Source organism: Echiichthys vipera (genome assembly GCF_963691815.1).
Source record: "Echiichthys vipera genome assembly, chromosome: 22".
Taxonomy (NCBI): domain Eukaryota; kingdom Metazoa; phylum Chordata; class Actinopteri; order Perciformes; family Trachinidae; genus Echiichthys; species Echiichthys vipera.
In genome coordinates this window covers 21389803-21407871 of record NC_139847.1, presented here as the reverse complement: position 1 = coordinate 21407871, position 18069 = coordinate 21389803, and the positions used below count along the sequence as shown (strand labels likewise).

Sequence of the window (18069 nt, the reverse complement as noted above, 5' to 3'; positions counted from 1 at the left end):
TAAAGTAGAGGTTGATGGTGCTTAAAAGTTGAATATGTAGAATTTTTGTTAAAAGCTATATTTAAAAAAATAAAATAAAACACCCATGGGGCGTTTTGAGGGATACGGAATTAAAGTATTGCTTTTTCATAAGAATTATATATTAAGTCTGAATTAATATTGAGAGAAAAATTTGATGGGTTTGGCAATGACTTTCTGTTTCCATTGTAGCAGCCAATAGCGTTGGGTGTTGCTGGTTGCCAGGGTTGTCTGTTGTTGGGTGCAGCTACTGTAAGCTGGCACTAGGTGAAATGAAGTTGGCAAATCCTGCAGCTGCTTCAGAGCCTCAGTGAAGGGGATGTTATTTGTCCTAGCAGCTGAGTGAGCGGAGACGGGCAAAAACCAGAGTCAATATAAGCCAAGCATTCACTCCATGGACTGAGAGAAAGGAGAGAAACGCCATTAAAAAGCACGCTAAATGGCTACGTTTCTCCTTGATCGCTAAAATCACTTTCATCTTAACTAACGCTAACGCTAACGCTAACAGCTAATGGTAACTGTCGGTCAATCTCCTCTGCAAAACTTGTTTTTATGGTGTGATTTGCTGGAGGGGCTGGGTTCAAACAGGCTCAAACAGACTCCGGTCTACTGGACCGGGTCTGACCAACCAGGCAACCCCACTGCTGGAATTATTTTTTGTTGTTGCGCCTACAATCTTGAGACTTAGTCTCATTCGTAAATTATCCTATAAAGTCCTGACCTCAACCCCATCCAACACCTTTAGGATGAACTGGAGCAACAACTTAGAGCCAGATCTGAACAACAAACATCAGCATTGGAGTTTTAGAATGATGCTCAATTATTAAATATGGTTCTATTGTTCAGATGACAATATTGTTTTGATCATATAGTGTGTTTTTATAAATGTCACTATGGAAAAACTGATGAGTAGTATATTACCTATCTGTACAAGCTCTACTTACCATGCAGCTCTGTGAATAATGAGATGAAGAACAAACCAAAGTCCAACTGCATGCCAGAGCTGAGTGTTGATCACATTTTAGCAGATAACCCTCTGTCCAGCATTGTGTCACACTAAATCACTGCATGTCACTATCAGTGTACTGGCACTGACTAATGTCTCCTGCTTAAGATCTGATGAGATTGATGTGAGTCCCAGTGGAAAGGCTTCAGACAGGAGGTGGGAGTGCTGGGAGAGGTCCTAATGTTCCGCTGCCTGGAGCACTCTTGAGGGTCCTGTCCCTGTTTACAGTTGACCCTTTTCCTGTTTTGGCAGAGCTTCATGTTACAGTCGTAGAATATAATGTCAACAAGATGCATCCAGGGAAGCCTTCCAATTTCCTGACATGTTGTACTGTGAACTTAGATCCAGACAGGCAAAGACCACCAACTTCCCCATAAATGAACCTCATATGTCAGGAGTGAACTGTTTTCTTTTCTGACAAGTTATTCCGGAGGAGCCTCAGCATCTGCTCAGTGTCAGAGGCAGCAGGTCTAATGACAGACTTCATTTACTTTCCCATAAGCTTGTGGTAGTACAACACATACTCCCTAATCCAAAGCTAAACAAAACATCAGTGTTGGAGGGTACTATTCTCTCCAGCTCATTCTCGGCTTCTTAAAGGGGCACTCAGATTTTACACATGAAGGTCATTTTCATGAAGAGTAATACTTATCTGTGGCACTGCAAGGAATCTTTCAAGCTTACACCAGCATTTAAAACCGCAAAACTTCACAACCAAATTAATTCATTTTAAACAGAATTGCTACGGTCAGTGGACCGGTTCACAGAGGCTAAGTAAATCCATGTGAATCTTTTAACAACAATTGAAGGATAATTGCAGTGCCTGCGGTTATAACTGCGGAACGTGGCTTTAGGGACCAAAAGTCAGGGTACCTCAGCCTCTGCTGCTTAGAGTTCGGCAGTTCTTTTTAACATGTGTCCTTTGCCCCCCAAGTATATGGAAGTATGACAATAGACCACTGGAGTACCTCTTTAATAGTTTATTAGGCACTGGGGGGAAGAATAGAGCACCAGCCATGAGAAATGTATATGAAAAAAACAATTTTAAAACAGTTATTCACCAATTTCCTTTTAAAATTTGCTTTAAAACTTACTACAGCACATACATCATGTTTTACATAGGTTAAAGTTGTACTTGATAAGATTTAGGATATCTTGTTTCTAGGAATACTTGGGGAAAAAAGGGTATTTAATAGATAACTTAAAAGTCAATTGAATAGGATTTTGGATGCAGTGTAGTTCTGACATAAAGATTTGATATATACCAGCTGGGAGTCTGATTACTCCACACAGCACAAGCATTAAACAATAATCGCAGGTCATGGAGGTCAAATAAAATCTCCTAATTCTATCCTGATAATAAGTTACCCTTCCTGAATTACATCCTGCCTTTCCCAAAACAGAACACAAAACACACAGCTGTGAGGGAATGTGATGTGTCATGTAACAAGTGGCTTCGCTCCACAGCTGGGTTACATCCATTCACACGACTTCTTCTAATCTTAATAATGACAGGGTTCTTAGCAGACGGTAATTTTCAAAGAAAGATGAGCCATCGGGGAGGAAGAAGGCATTCTGCTAAAAACATGAGTGGATAACATTTGGCTGCCATCCAGTAGCAGAGTCCAGAGTGTGCAACAGAACGCCTTAGAAAGCTCCAAAAGACTCCCTCATGACCAGAAACCAGAGCTGAGTATGTGATAAATGGCTCCACCGGTGCATGTTACAGAACTGCAGCATCACAGATTTTATCTGTGTAATGATGACTGAAAACCAGATTTCATTCAATGTATGTCTTGTTATGTTAATTAAGTACTATGCAGTGATCCTTAGACTGCAGGAGTTTACTATAAGAGGCCCCTTTCACATCAAAATTATAGCTCATGAGGAGACAGAGCAAAGAGATCCACAGAAAGAGAAAATTACCCCAAAATGAGTGAGAAGTTAAAATAAGAAATCCAAGCAAAATTCATATCATTTTCCAGAACAAGAAATGTCCCCAGCAGAGATCTCCACATTCACTTAGACATGTCCTTACCTGATCAGCTAACATCTGGCACTTCTTCTTCTCCTTCTCTACCTGTCTGCTCTCCTCTGCTTTCAACTGCAACTGCCTCATTAACAGAGCGTTTCTCAGTCCTCAGTGACGAACTCCACCCACAAGAGAGTGAGATGAGTAGGGAGGGGGACGTAGGGAGGGACAGGGGCAGAGGACGCCTTCCTCCTCTTGTTGCTGCTGCTGTGGGATCAGTAATCGGAGCGGAAAAACCTCAAGACAAACACTGGGCTCTGAGATCAAAGTGCCTGGTGGTTTAAGGAGCAGCTTTGTCATTATTGAACAGAACGGGGCAAAGATAAAAGGCTTAACAGCGCACTAATGTAAGGAAAACACCAAAGGAAAGAAAATGGACCTCATGTACTGTAAAGACAGACAGTGGTGTCCATTTGCGAAAAAAAAGAGTTGGACCAGAAAACATGAGAAAACCCAAAGACGATAGGAAATCTAGTCTTCAACTTTTACAAAACCAATAGTAACTGGTATTTGATTATGTGATGTCAAGTCTTCATGGTGACAAACCTACAGACAATTACCATCAACTCGGAAGCTCCTCTCAGCTCTATGGAGCCTTTAATGCTTCATTTCAACTGCATGATTCAGCTCAACTCAGCTCACTTTTGGTACAAGGTGCTTTTCATTTTCATTTTCCACTGCAGAAAGCAAGGATTCTCATTTGAAACTGTTGTGACATCATCTTCAAAGAAACAATCGCTGGATTGTCAGTGATGATGTCAACTATATAGCGAAGAGTACAGCATAGTTTTGTATGGAAGTATATCTGTGCCATTGGATTTTGAAATTAAAAAGCCATTGCATTTCTAGCACTGGTTATTTATGCATTGAAAATATGTATCTGAATGTTTTGACTCTGAATTTAACTCTTTATTTTTCAATGTTCATAAATCAAGGTTAAAGAATTTAAGATTAAAAAATCCAAGGTCAAAAAATTCAACATTCAAAAATTTGAGGGTAAAAAATTCCGCTGCAAAAATCAGTGTATAGAATTCAGGGTTGACCAAGGAAGAGCAATCGATTGTAGATTACTACTTAGAGAGAGCTGTGACAAGTTGCTAGATGGCTTATTCCCCCACAAGCTATGGATATATAAATCCACCATGCTTTCGTGCTACACTGGTTAGTTTCTGATTCAAAGTGAAGTTTAAATTCCGAGTCAGTCAAACTGAACTCTGCCTTGAGCAGCAGACTGTCTTTCTGGGGACCAGGGGAAGGGAGCCAGTGGACGAGGACGCTCACAGTTCTGGGTACTGTCATCTGGGAGCCGTCATACCTTTACTAACAGCAGCTGTGCTCAGCCTCTTTCGTCAGATTCCAAAACATCTTACTACAGTACTACTACTACTACTACTACTACATTATTGCACTACATTACCGCAACCTTTGAAAAAAAATCAGTAAATATGACGTTTTTAAGATCGCGTCCAGCTGGATTCGATCTCACCAGAGCAAAACACATAACCCTTGCAGTCTGCTGCTCTACACTTTGGCCACTTGAAGTCAAACATTAGGAACATTCTGTCTCAAAAAGATGCAGAAAAACAAATCTATGTATTTGTTACTTCTAGTTAAGACTATTGCAACTACTTATTGTCAGGCAACTCTAATATAGGTAATTTTACACTGGACGGCAAGCAATTTGGCTGCCTTTTTGCCAGCCTGGTCCACCCTAACAACATGTCAACGAGTCACCTTCAAGATGAGCGACTGGAAAGCCTGTGAAATCTGTGAGATGGTGACAGAGGAAGTCTATCATTGGTGATAGATGGGATTCTTTGCGCACGAAGCAAAGACATTTGGCCGTTTTTTTTTTGTCTGGAGAAGCAACAAGTAATCAGCAAATAAAAGAACTTGGGAAAATTGTTTGCACTATCTTTAATAATAGTTATAATAATATTTATACACAGTATTTATCCAGCAATTTTGTGCACACAGTTGCAATGAAAACCTTCCTTTTATCAGGCAGGAACATCAAACAGACCCAGCTCTATAGAGGACAGACATCTGTCTTGACCAGTTGGGGAGAGAGACAGACAGACGGACAAACTGGGTCCGTTCTGATGGGCCTGCCTCTTAAAAGAAGGTTTTCGTCACAACTGTGTGCATTAGCGTCTGGGGCTGTAGGAGACTGCTGCCTCTCCGGTAGCTCTCCGTTTTTTAGCTCTTTTACCCTATTTTAATCTCTTTCTTTCTACTCTTCTTGTGAAGAGATTGTGTGTTTTATATAAAGGCCTATCCTATGGATATTTTCAACTTTAAAATGCAACCAAGGGCCAGTTTTCTCAATTACTCAAGAGAGGAGCTGTTAGCTCTGTGCGCAAAGGGACGAGCGGGAACACCCTGTCCCACCGGAGCTGAGGAGACCCAGGTGCTGCAAGGCGAAGCTAAAGGCCAAGCGAGCAGAGAATCGGAGGGACTAGGACCCAGGACATATCTCAGTAAAGAAAGTCATATTGCCGGGACCTCGAGCTGCTAGCTGTTAGCCTACTGCCATATTATCTGCCGAGGGAGTTCAGTCACATGATCACCGTCTGTGTTTACATCCCTCCCAGAGGGTGTACCCACCCTGGTTCAAAAACAGTCGGTGACAACTCGCACCATGAGGAGGTGGTCCCCTGAGATGGAAAGTGCCGTGAGAGACTGTTACAACACCACAGTCTAGGATGTGCTGATCAAGGGGATGATGCATTATCTGACGGAGTACCTGAACTTCTGTGCAGACGTGGTCTCCCATGCCAAGACTGTCTGCTGTTAGACTAATAACAAGCCATGGGTAACGCGGGAAGTTAAGGCTCCCGTCCACAACAAGAAGAAGGCTGCCTTCAGGAGCAGGGACAGGGAGGCCATGAAGGCAGCACAGCAGGAGGTGAAACACTGTGTGAGGGAAGCTGAGAACAGCTACAGGAGAAAGGTGGAGCAGAAGCTGAGGGAGGTCTAGGAAGTTGAGAGGACCATCACAGGTCAAAACACAAAGACCAGAGCTACATGGGGGACAAAGGAGAGGGAGAACGAGCTGAATGACTCCTTCAACAGGTTTAAACCACCCCCCTCATTGCAGCCACCACAACACCCCCTTCCTCCTCCTCCACCTCAACACAATCCCCGCCTCACATCACCACAGACCAGGTCAGAGGACAGCTGAGGAAGCTCCGGCCCAGGTAAGCAGCAGGCCCGGATAAAGTGTGTCAGAGACTACTGAAGACCTGCACTGCAGAACTGGGGGAACCACTTCAACGGATCTTAACCTTAGCCCTTAGCTAGGGAGAGTGCCTACCCTCTGGAAGATATTCTACATCGTTCCGGTTCCCAAGAAAAACAGGCCCAGCGAGCTGAATGAATTCCGACCGGTGGCACTCACTTCAGACCTGATGAAGACGTTGGAGCGGCTTTTCCTCAGCCTCCTCAAACCCCAGGTACAACACGCCCAGGACTGCCTGCAGTTTGCATACCAGCCAGATGTTGGTGTGGAGGATGCCATCCTCTACATGCTGCCCAGAGTCCACTCCGATCTGGATAAGGGAAGCGGTACAGTGAGGATTCTCTTCTTGGACTTCTCCAGTGCCTTTAACACCATCCAGCCCCCTATACTTCAGGACAAACTGAACAGGATGGGAGTGGACCCCTATCTGGTGGACTGGGTCAGAGACTACCTCACTGACGAGCCACAGTACGTTAGGCTGAAGGACACATCGTCTGACACTGTGCTCAGCAGCACTGGAGCCCCCTCAGGGCCCCTCTTCTCTTCACCCTGTACTCCTCGGATTTCTGCTACAACTCTGAGCTGTGTCACATACAGAAGTATGCCGATGACACTGCCATCGTGGGATGTATCAGGGGTGACAGAGAGGAGGATTATCAGAATCTGGTGGGGGACTTTGCTCTCTGGTGCCACACTAACCACCTACAGCTCAACACCTCCAAGACGAAGGAGCTGGTCATTGATTTTGGGAGGTCCAGACCAAGACCGTGACCAGTCCTGCTAGAGGGAGCTGAGGTGGAGGTGGTGGACTCATACAAATACCTCGGGCTGTGGCTGGACAATAAACTGGACTGGACAACACACACCAGCCCCCTGCACAAGAGGACACAAAGCAGGTTGTACTTCCTGAGGAATCTTCAACCTTCATCATCTGCAGCAAACTGCTGTGGATGTTTTACCAGTCTGTGGTCACCAGTGTCCTCTTCTACACTGAGGTGTGCTGGGGGGGTAGCATATCCAAGAAGGACACCTCCAGACTGGATAAACCGATCAGGTGGTCCAGCTCTGTGGTCGGCATGAAACAGGACGGGCAGGTGACAGTGGCAGGGAGGAGGACACTGGACAAACTGCTGTTAATTATGGACAATGCCAGCCATCCCCTGGACACCGTCATCAGCAACCAGAGGAGCGTGTTCAGTGGAAGGCTGCTCCTGCCCAAGTGTAGGACCAACAGGCTCAAGAACTCCTTTGTCCCTCAGGCCATCATCCTCTACAACTCCTCACTCACAGGGGGAGGAGGAAATAAAGAGGACAGAAGGGAAGGAGTGGGAGCCACTCACTGTGCAATTAATATTCTACTCTTACATACCGGAACACTTATCTTCTTCTTTTTTTGTGCAATAATTTTAGCCACCACTTAAGTGCAATAATTTAATCTTACTGCTCAATACATTTTCTCTACATTTAACTTATCTGATTTCATTTTCCATGAATTTTATTTGACCTGTATTTTTACATCTCCCTCATATATATTTGACTAAGAGTTTATTGCTTACTGTTTATTGTTTTTTATACTTTCTGTATATATTTAACTAAGAGTTTATTGCTTACTGTTTATTGTTTTTTATACTTTCTGTATATATTTAACTAAGAGTTTATTGCTTACTGTTTATTGTTTGTTTATACTTTCTGTATTTATATAGCTAAGAGTATATTGGTTATCCCATGCTGTATTTTTTTATACCTCCCTTGTGTTTTTGTAAGCTGCTGGAAATTCAATTTCCTTGCGGGAGTTCATCCCAAAGGGATCAATAAAGAGAAGTCTAAGTCTCTCTAAGATTGCTGGATAAACTGTTTATACTGTAGATATTATTATAATTATTAAAGATAGTGCGACTTGCTGCTGCTCATGGAGGAATTGTCAGGTCTCTGTAAATCATGAATAAGTCATAGAGTGTGGTCTAGATATTCGGGTGTCAAACCGATCCAGTAAAGGGCCGCTGTGGCTGCAGGTTTTCATTCCAACCAAGCAAAAACACACCTGACTTGAGTCATGCAATCACCTGAATTGCCTTCACTCAGTTGATTTGTTGGATCATATATTAGAGTGTATAAGGGCTTAGAACAATATGACGAAAGTATATGATGGCCATTCTCATGCTCTATTATGTCCCATAACTTGTTGCAACAATATTTAAGCTACCATTTGCTACGCAGACCTGGTGCAAAGTATGGTCAAATATAAAAAGCACGTAAAACAAACAAGTCAATATATGTAGGAAAGCCATCCATCCTCTGAATGCTCTAGGTCTCTAGTTTGTGGTTGTAAAGTAAAAAAAATAATAAAAAAACAACGTCATGAGATGATAGATAAAGCAAGATAAATAAATACATCATCATACATGAATACAACTGGGTTCATTGAATCTCCCAATTTATGCAATTCAAGACGGTTTATATGGACCCCAGTGTGCAGAAATATTCAAATACTCCATTTTAGAATAAGCCGAAATAACACATTTGTATTGTATGAGGAAAAACTGCATGTTTTTTGCCCAAAACTGTGGTGCAAGTGAAACAGAGGTCAAGGGACCTCTTTGAAAATGGCCATGCCAGTTTTTCCAAAATGTAGGCCAAACTTTGGAGTGTTAGTTAGCCAACATCCTTACCAACAAGCTAGCATGACATGTTAGTACCAATGGATTCCTTAAATTGTCTAGTGTAGTATGATAATATGTTCAGCTTAAAAAGATAGCACGCTACAGCCTCTTAAAGGCAGTGATGTTGGCCTCTCCCACTGGGTCACTCACTGGGGTGGCACCTGGGTTGACCAATCTGATTTCAGGCCACCCTCTAGTTGGCATACCATTGCCTATTCACACATCCAGCAGACCCAGAGCATCAATAGAGCTCATTTGGAGTCGTGTCTGTGTCCACCTGATGAATGTAAGTTCAATGTTATACTATTTTTGTCCCTCTTCATAATAGAATTCTGTTCCCCGTGTCTAGAACAACTGAAGATGAAGAAAACATTATCAGTGTGAGATGAACAGGGATCACCCATAATGCTGAGACTGCACAGTCATATCTTATTGTTCATGCCTGCTGTTTCATTCAAGGCCCAGTGGAGTTTTTCCAGTCTCCGCAGGACTGTGAACTCAGTACAGTCTATGGTAGGGTGTTGGTCAAAAGAAAGTAACATTCCTCAGCCTCAGAGGGACTGCTTCACTAAGTCCTGACAGCCCCTGTGGTTCCTGCATGCCTATTAGTGCATAGACTGTTAGAGCAGCTTGCAAGGTGGACATTTCAGCGGTTCGTTGGCAGAAAAAAGTGCAGACACAGGATCATATCCGAGCGGTTGGAAACCATTTGAAGTCAGAATGTTCCGAGGAGTCTATTTGGGATATTTTAGTGTAACTCTGGTCTTCCTCCTGCTGTGCTCCGTCACAGGCTTGCTGCTAGTGGATCACCGCAGAGATGTAAAGGATGACCAGGAGCGCAACAAAGCCATTTTGGAAATGCTACATATCAATAAAGTGTCTGCGAGCCATAAGGCAAAGCCACATCCCTACATGAGGGGGATCTATCAGCGTTTGGACTCAGTGGAGGCCCAAGACTTTGGGAGTTCAGATGGAATTCTGGTGCAGAGTTTTCGAAGTGTTGTTGGTAAGTATTTTAATTTTTGCTACTGTCATACAATAATTAAAACTTCTTTAAATAGTAATAACACCTGCTTCTCTCTCTCTCTCTCTCTCTCTCTCTCTCTCAGAGAGAGAGAAACTCAGCCAATTATTATATATTCTCTGTTTAGAGTCAGATAACAACTTGGTCTACTCTACTCTCAATTGAGCTTTATTAGCATGACCATAGGCCTATTGCAACGGTGTTGCCAAAGCATTCAGTACAATAATAATTATATTGAACAATTACAATAATTACATTGAACAAGTAAGAAATATGAAATACGTGAGTATGTACAATGTCCAATAATACAAATACATAGATTTAAAATTGTACAAATGTTGATACAATAAAATACAAATATGTAATGGAAATATATCATTCAGTCATTCATCTTCAACCGCTTATCCCGGGGTCGGGGTCGCGGGGGTGCTGGAGCCGATCCCAGCTGACATCGGGCGTGAGGCGGGGTACACCCAGGACAGGACGCCAGTCTATCACAGGGCACATAGAGACGTACAGAGACAGACAACCATTCACACTGTGTTGAATATCAGTTTAAATCAGAGATCATAAATACTGCCTGCACTTCACTCCCAGAGCCGGTGTGTTTTCCACTAGACTGACACGGGAGTGCCTTGCACTTGACTCCGGTGTATTCTCCGCTTGAGACACAGAGTGCGGTTTCAGTCTCTCCCCTCTAAAAATCCTGGTCCTGTTACAAAATTTAAAAAATGACTCCCGTTTCCTCCCGGTCTTGGAAAATAATCTCAACACTGACTCCTGTTTATCTAGTAGCATATGCTGTTAGCCTATCTTCCATAATAATGTAGCGACCCTGCAGTAATGTGACTGTTATAATGGTTGTGTTCTAAAGTTCTGTGATTTCCGATTGTCAGTGAACGTGTTTTAGGTAGACAGGTATGTGGTTGGATGAGTGAGCAGGGGGCAGGAATGAGGTAGGAAGTAAGTGTATGACTGGATGTGATGGAGAGAGCGCTGGAGACGAGCTCAACGCTGTTACTTTTTGTTTTGGCGTAGTTACGGCCGACAGTAACTGTTCGTTCTAATAATAAAGAAAGGTGAGACCAACTCCTCCTCATTCAACTTTCGTCCGGTCGGACGTTACATTGGTGTCAGAAGTAAAAACCGCCGGAGTTTGACTTGCTACCATCCACCGCGGCTAGCCCCGTCACAGCTAACTCTGTGGTCAGCTTGCGGTATGGCTGCGCAGCGGGAAAAGACCGACGCTCGTCCGGGAGTCAAGGAAGAGGTGATGGATGATGCTTACGACGTTTGGTCGGGACGTGAGGCGGAGTTCGACCGTGCTTCTTCGGAGCATGTTGCTCGCCTGAGACAGACGGCCAGGAGGCTAGCTGCCGATGCCGGCTTCGGCTCGAACACTGGGAAGAGCGCCGGCGGGAGAATGTGCGCTGAGGACAACGCGGGGCCGGATGTAAACAAAGATGGCGGCGCCCGCTGTAGTACCTTCCAAGTGAAGACGCCGAAATACTCCGGTAAGGCGGACTGGGAGGCCTTCCATGCCCAATTTGAACTCTTAGCAAAGGCGGCAGGCTGGTCAGAGGACAGTAAAGCACTCCAGCTCCAGTGCCTCCTGCACTCTGCAGGAGGCACTGGAGCTGGCCTTCGAGAGGGAGGTCGTAAGTGAGGCTTCGGAGAGCGACCACGTCGGGGGCAGCCCTGTTGTGAGAACTGTGGTGCAGGGGGGCCCGGGCCAAGAGAAGCCAGCATGGGTGAATGAGTTGACTGAGCTCATCCGTGCTGTGTCACTGCAATCGCAGCACAACAACACCCGTCCTCGGCGGGGGCCTCCTGTGTGTTGGACATGTGGCCAGCCTGGCCATATCAGCGTGCAGTGCCCCAAGCAGGCTGGTGTTCAGGGAAACGCCCCGGGGTCTGTGTAAAAGGGACGACGCAGACCCTTGCCCCTGTGTCCCACCATGCCTCGCCTCCTCTGGACGGAGCCCAGCTGTACAGACGGGGGAGCGAGGCTCCACTCCCCCCAGAAGCAGACGCCACCGCTGAATCTGCGAGAGTAGTGGGCTGGACCCATGTGGGAGGCTTTTGCCATGTTCCCATCACCCTGGCAGGCGCTCCATGCATAGCCCTTGTTGACACTGGCTCCACGGCAACGCTGATGAGACCTGACGTGGTCCCAGCAGGGATACAGTTGGAACCTACTGTGGTAAAGCTGCGAACAGTGACTGGTGAGTTAGCCCCTATGCTTGGAAGAGGGGTGGTGGCTGTGCAAATTGGGGGGCTGCCAGTGAACTTTAAGGTGTGGGTTGCGGCAGTGCAGGACCCCTGCATTTTAGGACTGGACTTCCTGCGGGCCGCCTGCTGTGTGTTAGACCTGGGCAGGAACACACTGGCCTTTCCACGGGGACCCACAGTTGAAATGGTGCACCCCACACAGGCCCAAAGACCACACCCACCCACCTACCTCGCGAGCAGCGGAGGCACGTCATGGGCCAGACCCCCCACTCGAAGCTCCCCCCACTACACCCTCTCACCCCACACGCCACACCCCAGTTGATGTGCAGCCCCCTGCCCTCGACCAGCAACCCACGGCGAGCGGAATCGACAGACTGGCAGCAGTACGAGAGGTGTGGAAACGCAGCTGTGATAACTTGGATCCAAGACAGCAGGATGAGCTGTGGCGGGTGTTGCTGGACTTTGAGGACATTTTCGCCCTAACGGAGGAGGAAGTGGGCCTGACACACCTGGTGCAGCACGAAATTGACACCGGCGCCTTCCCCTGGCACACCAGGCAGCTGCTGACAGCGCTATTGACGAGATGCAGAAGGCTGGCATCATTGAGCCAATCGACAGCCCATGGGCCTCGGGGGTTGTGATGGTCAATAAAAAAAAGAGTGCTAAGATGAGGTTCTGTGTCGACTACAGGCCTCTAAACAGTGTGACCAAGAAAGACTCGTACCCACTACGCCGCATCGACGAGTCTCTGGACTTGGTGACCGGCTCATCCTGGTTCTCCTCATTGGACCTGCGCAGTGGGTATTGGCAGGTGCCCCTCAGCCCCTCAGCCAGACCAAAGACCGCTTTCTGTACTGGCAGAGGATTGTGGCAGTTCCGAGTCCTCAGTTTCGGCCTATGCAACCCAGATAAGTGCTGCTTCATGAGAAAGGAACTGGAGTTTCTGGGGCACAAGGTTGGAGTAGAGGGCATTAGCACATTAAAGGAAAAAGTGCAGGCAGTGAGAGACTGGCCGGTCCCCACCAACTTGCGAGAGCTGAAGAGCTTCATTGGACTAGCATCCTACTATAGGCGGTTTGTGCGCGGCTTCTCATGCATAGCTGCGCCCCTCTTCCGCCTGCAGCGGAAAGACAGTGATTTTTCCTGGACACCTGAGTGCGGGCAGGCCTTCAGCTCTTTGAAGAAAGCCTTGACAGAGTCTCCCATCCTCATTCCCCCGGACTCCAACCTGCCGTTCGTCCTGGACACGGACGCCAGCGATGTTGGGATGGGAGCGGTATTGAGCCAGGTGGGGGCGGAGGGGGAGAAAGTGGTGGCGTACTTCAGTAAAACCTTCAACAAAGCTGAACGGCGCTATTGTGTGACACGCAGAGAACTTCTGGCTATTGTGAGAGCAATAGGCCACTTCAAGTACTATCTGTGCGGTCTGCCCTTCACTGTCCGAACTGACCACTCTGCCCTCCAGTGGTTAATGTCCTTCAAAGAGCCAGAAGGACAGATTGCACGCTGGCTGGAAGAACTGGCGCCGTATGTCTTCAAAGTGGAGTACAGGGCTGGAACTCGCCATGCCAATGCTGACGCCATGTCCCGGCGCCCCTGTGCTCTCAACGGCTGTCGATACTGCGAAAAGAGGGAGGTCCGTGAGAAAGAGCTCCGTGTGGAGGAGCAAGGCCATGTGCATGAGGGAGAAGGGCCTGCCTGCAGAGAGATGCAGGTTGTTAACCCACCTGAATGGAGACTGCTGCAGGAGCAGGATGCTGATCTGCACCCAGTGCTGCAGTGGGTGGGGTCAGGACAAAAGCCACAGTGGAATGAGGTCGCTGGGTGCTCGACTGCCACTAAAGGACTGTTTGCAAAGTTTGAGGATCTCCGGGTAAAGGATGGAGTACTCGAGAGAGCCTGGAAAAAGCCATCTACAGGAGAAGGGAGGTGGCAGGTAGTGGTACCAACGGCACTGAGAGAGAACTAGCCTCTCATGGAACTACTGGGGCAGGACACTTTGGAGTCTCAAAAACCCTGCGTCGCATCCGGCAAAGTTTTTACTGGGGTCAGCTGAGGAGAGACGTTGAGGACTTTTGTCGCCGCTGTGACCTATGCACAGCACACAAAGGTCCCCCGGATCAGTCCCGCGCCCAGCTTCAGCAGCTTGCAGTGGGGGCCCCGATGGAGAGGGTGGCCGTGGACATAATGGGCCCATTTCCTCGCACAGACAGGGGCAACCGTTATGTTCTAGCCGCCATGGACTATTTCACAAAATGGCCAGAGGCGTATGCTATACCAGATCAGGAGGCAGGGACTGTTGCAGATGCTCTGGTTGAGGGCATGTTTTCCTGGTTTGGGGCTGCTGAGGTCATTCATAGCGACCAAGGAAGAAACTTTGAGTCAGGCGTGTTTTCTGCCATGTGTGAGCGGCTAGGCATGCAGAAGACCCAAACTACTCCTTTACACCCGCAGAGTGATGGACTCGTTGAACGATTTAACAGAACCCTGGCAAAACAACTCGCCATCCTCACTGCAGAGCATCAGCGTGATTGGGACATGCACCTGCCTCTCATCTTATTGGCCTACAAGTCAGCAGTGCAGGACTCCACCTCATGCACACCTGCCCTGCTCATGTTGGGACGAGAGCTGCGGACGCCAGCAGAAATGGCTTTTGGCAGACCCCCAGACTCGCCGGCGGTGCCCCCGGGACCAGAATACACCAGAAGGCTCCAGGACCGAATGGAGTCAGCTCATGCCTTCGCTCGTGACCAGTTGCATGAGACAGAAAAGAAACTATGACATGAGGGCTAAAGGGAGAGACTTTACGGCTGGAGATCTTGTGTGGGTGTACAGTCCAAGGAGAAAGAAGGGCCGGTGCCCAAAACTGGATAGTCACTGGGTAGGGCCTTGTGAGGTATTGGAGAAGCTGGGTGAGGTGGTATACAGGCTGCAGCTGCCACCTAGGGGGAGACGAGTGGCCCTCCACAGGGACAGACTGGCCCCTTACAGAGGTGATGCACGTCCACCTCAGCGCCCAGGACCCCCACCACCTTCCCAGAGGACCCAGACAGCCGCAACCCCAGGTTTATTGTCTGTTTCCCCTGTCAACCCCCCACACTCTCCCACGCCCCTAAACTCACCTCCTGCTCATCAGCAGGTTGCTCCAGGACTGCAGGCGCAGCCGCTTTTGTTCACTCCAAAGCGGCCTCGGAGGAAGATACGGCCCCCAGGCCACCTCAGGGACTTTTATGTGAACCCTCGGGGCGAGGGTCTTTGTAAGGGGGGGGCAATGTAGCGACCCTGCAGTAATGTGACTGTTATAATGGTTGTGTTCTAAAGTTCTGTGATTTCCGATTGTCAGTGAACGTGTTTTAGGTAGACAGGTATGTGGTTGGATGAGTGAGCAGGGGGCGGGAATGAGGTAGGAAGTGAGTGTATGACTGGATGTGATGGAGAGAGCGCTGGAGACGAGCTCAACGCTGTTACTTTTTGTTTTGGCGTAGTTACGGCCGACAGTAACTGTTCGTTCTAATAATAAAGAAAGGTGAGACCAACTCCTCCTCATTCATCTTTCGTCCGGTCGGACGTTACAATAATAATAATATTATTAATAATAATAATACCAATAATAATTACTATTATTATTATTATGATTGTTATTGTTAAAGATCTGTAAATCATGAATAAGTCAGTGTGGTCTTGACCTTCACTATATGTAAAGTGTCTTGAGATAACTTTTGTTATGATTGGCACTATAAATACAATTGAATTAAAAAATGTAATTGAATTTATATGGTTATCAAGATAAGACATACCATGCTGGTGATTTTGCATGCCTGTGTATACTTTTAAAAAACACAAATGACATGTCTTTTACATGACCTGGTCATGCCGCCAGGTACTGAAGTCCATTGCAGAGACTATCTCCAAAGCCATGGCTAACAACAGGCATGTCTGCCAACAGAGGTTCATCAGTTTTATCAGAGCTGGGGAGCAGCCCCATACACAGCCCAAACCTGCAGCCAGGCTGTTCACCGCAGCGTCAGACTGGGAGCTTTGAGTTGATCTGGGGAAACAGCTCAAGTTCCCGGACCGGGAAAAATCAACTATCATGGTGCAAAAATCAACCATCATGAAGCAGGTGTTCCTGATCAAGCTGACGGTTCCCTGTGAGGACCGCATGGAAGAGGCAAATGAACAGAAGCAGGCCAAGTACCAAGTGCTGGTGTCGGAGCACAGGAGGTCAGGCTAGAAGACAAGCTGTGAGCCCATCAAAGTGGGATGCTGTGCTTTGCTGGCTGATCACTCCGCAGGGTCCACTCCTTGTGTGGCGTCACTGGGGCTGCCAGGAGGAAAGCCATCAAGTCCACTATGGAGGTAGCAGAAAGGACATTCAGATGGCTGTGGCTCAATAGAAGTGATCCATGGGCCACTGCTGGGACACAAGACAGGGCCCGTTCAACCCTGGCTGGGTCACCTGAGTGAATTGTATGACGTTGAAAGACCTGAAACACCAGATGACCTCAGGAACATCACTGAAGATGTAAATGATTGTTTCCAACACTTTCTCTGCAGCCATCAATTCCTTTTTACATTTCTGTACAAACTCTTGAAATTTTACCTAATCATCCATCACAGTGGACATCATGTCGTACTTATTTTGTACAGAAACAACTAACCTGCATTATCATGCAGTGTTAATGGGACAAAGAACAGAATGTGATGGGTTACACAGCCTAGGTAATTGTAAAACAGCAGCTGATTCTCATAGCAAATAGATACAAATGGAAAGTAACAAATGTCTGTAATGATGTTGCATGTATGAATGAAAAATGGTCAGCAAAAATGTTCGAGTATACATAAGTGTAAGTTAAGGAGCAAAAATGGTATAATCCTCTACCAAGCCTTGTTCTGCAGTCTTAAAGAATTAATCCTTTCCTTTAAATCACCCAGTTCCACATCATGCTCCTCCAGGATGGATCTGGTTTAACGTGAGCCGCCTGAACCCCTCAATGCTTGGTGCAGAGCTGGTTCTGTTCAGGAGAACCCTGCATCCCCGTCCCATCAGTGTGACTGTCACCCTGCACAGTGTCACAGCTGCACATGGAGCTCTGAGGGAAAGTCCTGCCCTCGGAGAGAGACTGCTGACCCTGGACCAGCGATCTGCATCTGGATATGATGTGTTTGATGTGTCAGCTGTTTTGCACTTGAGGCCTCTGGAGGTGGTGGGCTTTCAACTGCGTTACACAGACGAGAGTGGGAGTCTGGTCCTCCACGAAGCCCTAACACAGAGTCTTTACTGTCTGAACAGGGGCTCCCTGAGTGAACCCTTACTGGTGCTTTACCAGTCACACCCACACTTTTAGTTCAAACATATCTAATCCACCTCTGATATGGTGGCTATTGTGCACAATGTTTGGGATGAGGACAAAACCATAGCAAATATAAACTCACAAATAACCTTACATTTTCTTTTATATGTTTTTTTCAGAAACTTGTAGTGGGCATTTGTCATTAATTTGTAGTCTAGGCATGTGTGCATTTCCTTCAGAAAACAAGCTGTTACAAGTTACAGTAACAGTGATGCACTATTACTATTCTGACAAACAACTTAACTGTTGTCAAGAGTTATAAAAGTTACCATCTTTTATTTTGAAAATGCTAGTGTTGTGTCTGTCTGAGTTTGTCAGTCATGAAGGATCACTGCCCTCCAGAGGACACAGTGAGGAGCAGCAACACAAGTGTAAACTGATGCTACAACTTTTGGCTGGACTACAAATGCCTCACACTGTCTCTGAGTGAGTGAGTGAGTGAGTCAGTCAGTCAGTTAGTCAGTCAGTAAATCAGTCAGTATTTCCAACCTATGTTATCCTG

General features: G+C 46.7%; 2 protein-coding genes across 2 annotated transcripts in view; one reads left to right on the top strand and one right to left on the bottom strand.

The window, feature by feature from the left end:
• The window catches only part of frem1a (Fras1 related extracellular matrix 1a), a 35932-nt gene extending 32809 nt beyond the window's left edge, over positions 1-3123 (bottom strand). Inside the window, exon 1 of the mRNA XM_083936632.1 lies at positions 3063-3123. The gene's annotated coding sequence lies outside the window, so the exon portion shown is untranslated. The remainder of the gene's footprint in view (positions 1-3062) is intronic.
• Positions 3124-5781: 2658 nt separating this feature from the next.
• Positions 5782-17561, top strand: LOC310964237 (uncharacterized protein; the record flags this gene model as incomplete). The annotated part of the gene is made up of 3 exons (XM_083937295.1): positions 5782-5848; positions 9748-9963; positions 17149-17561. The coding sequence occupies 3 exons, from the start codon at positions 5782-5784 to the stop codon at positions 17559-17561; spliced, it is 696 nt and encodes a 231-aa protein (XP_083793421.1).
• Between the last annotated feature and the right edge of the window lie 508 nt (positions 17562-18069).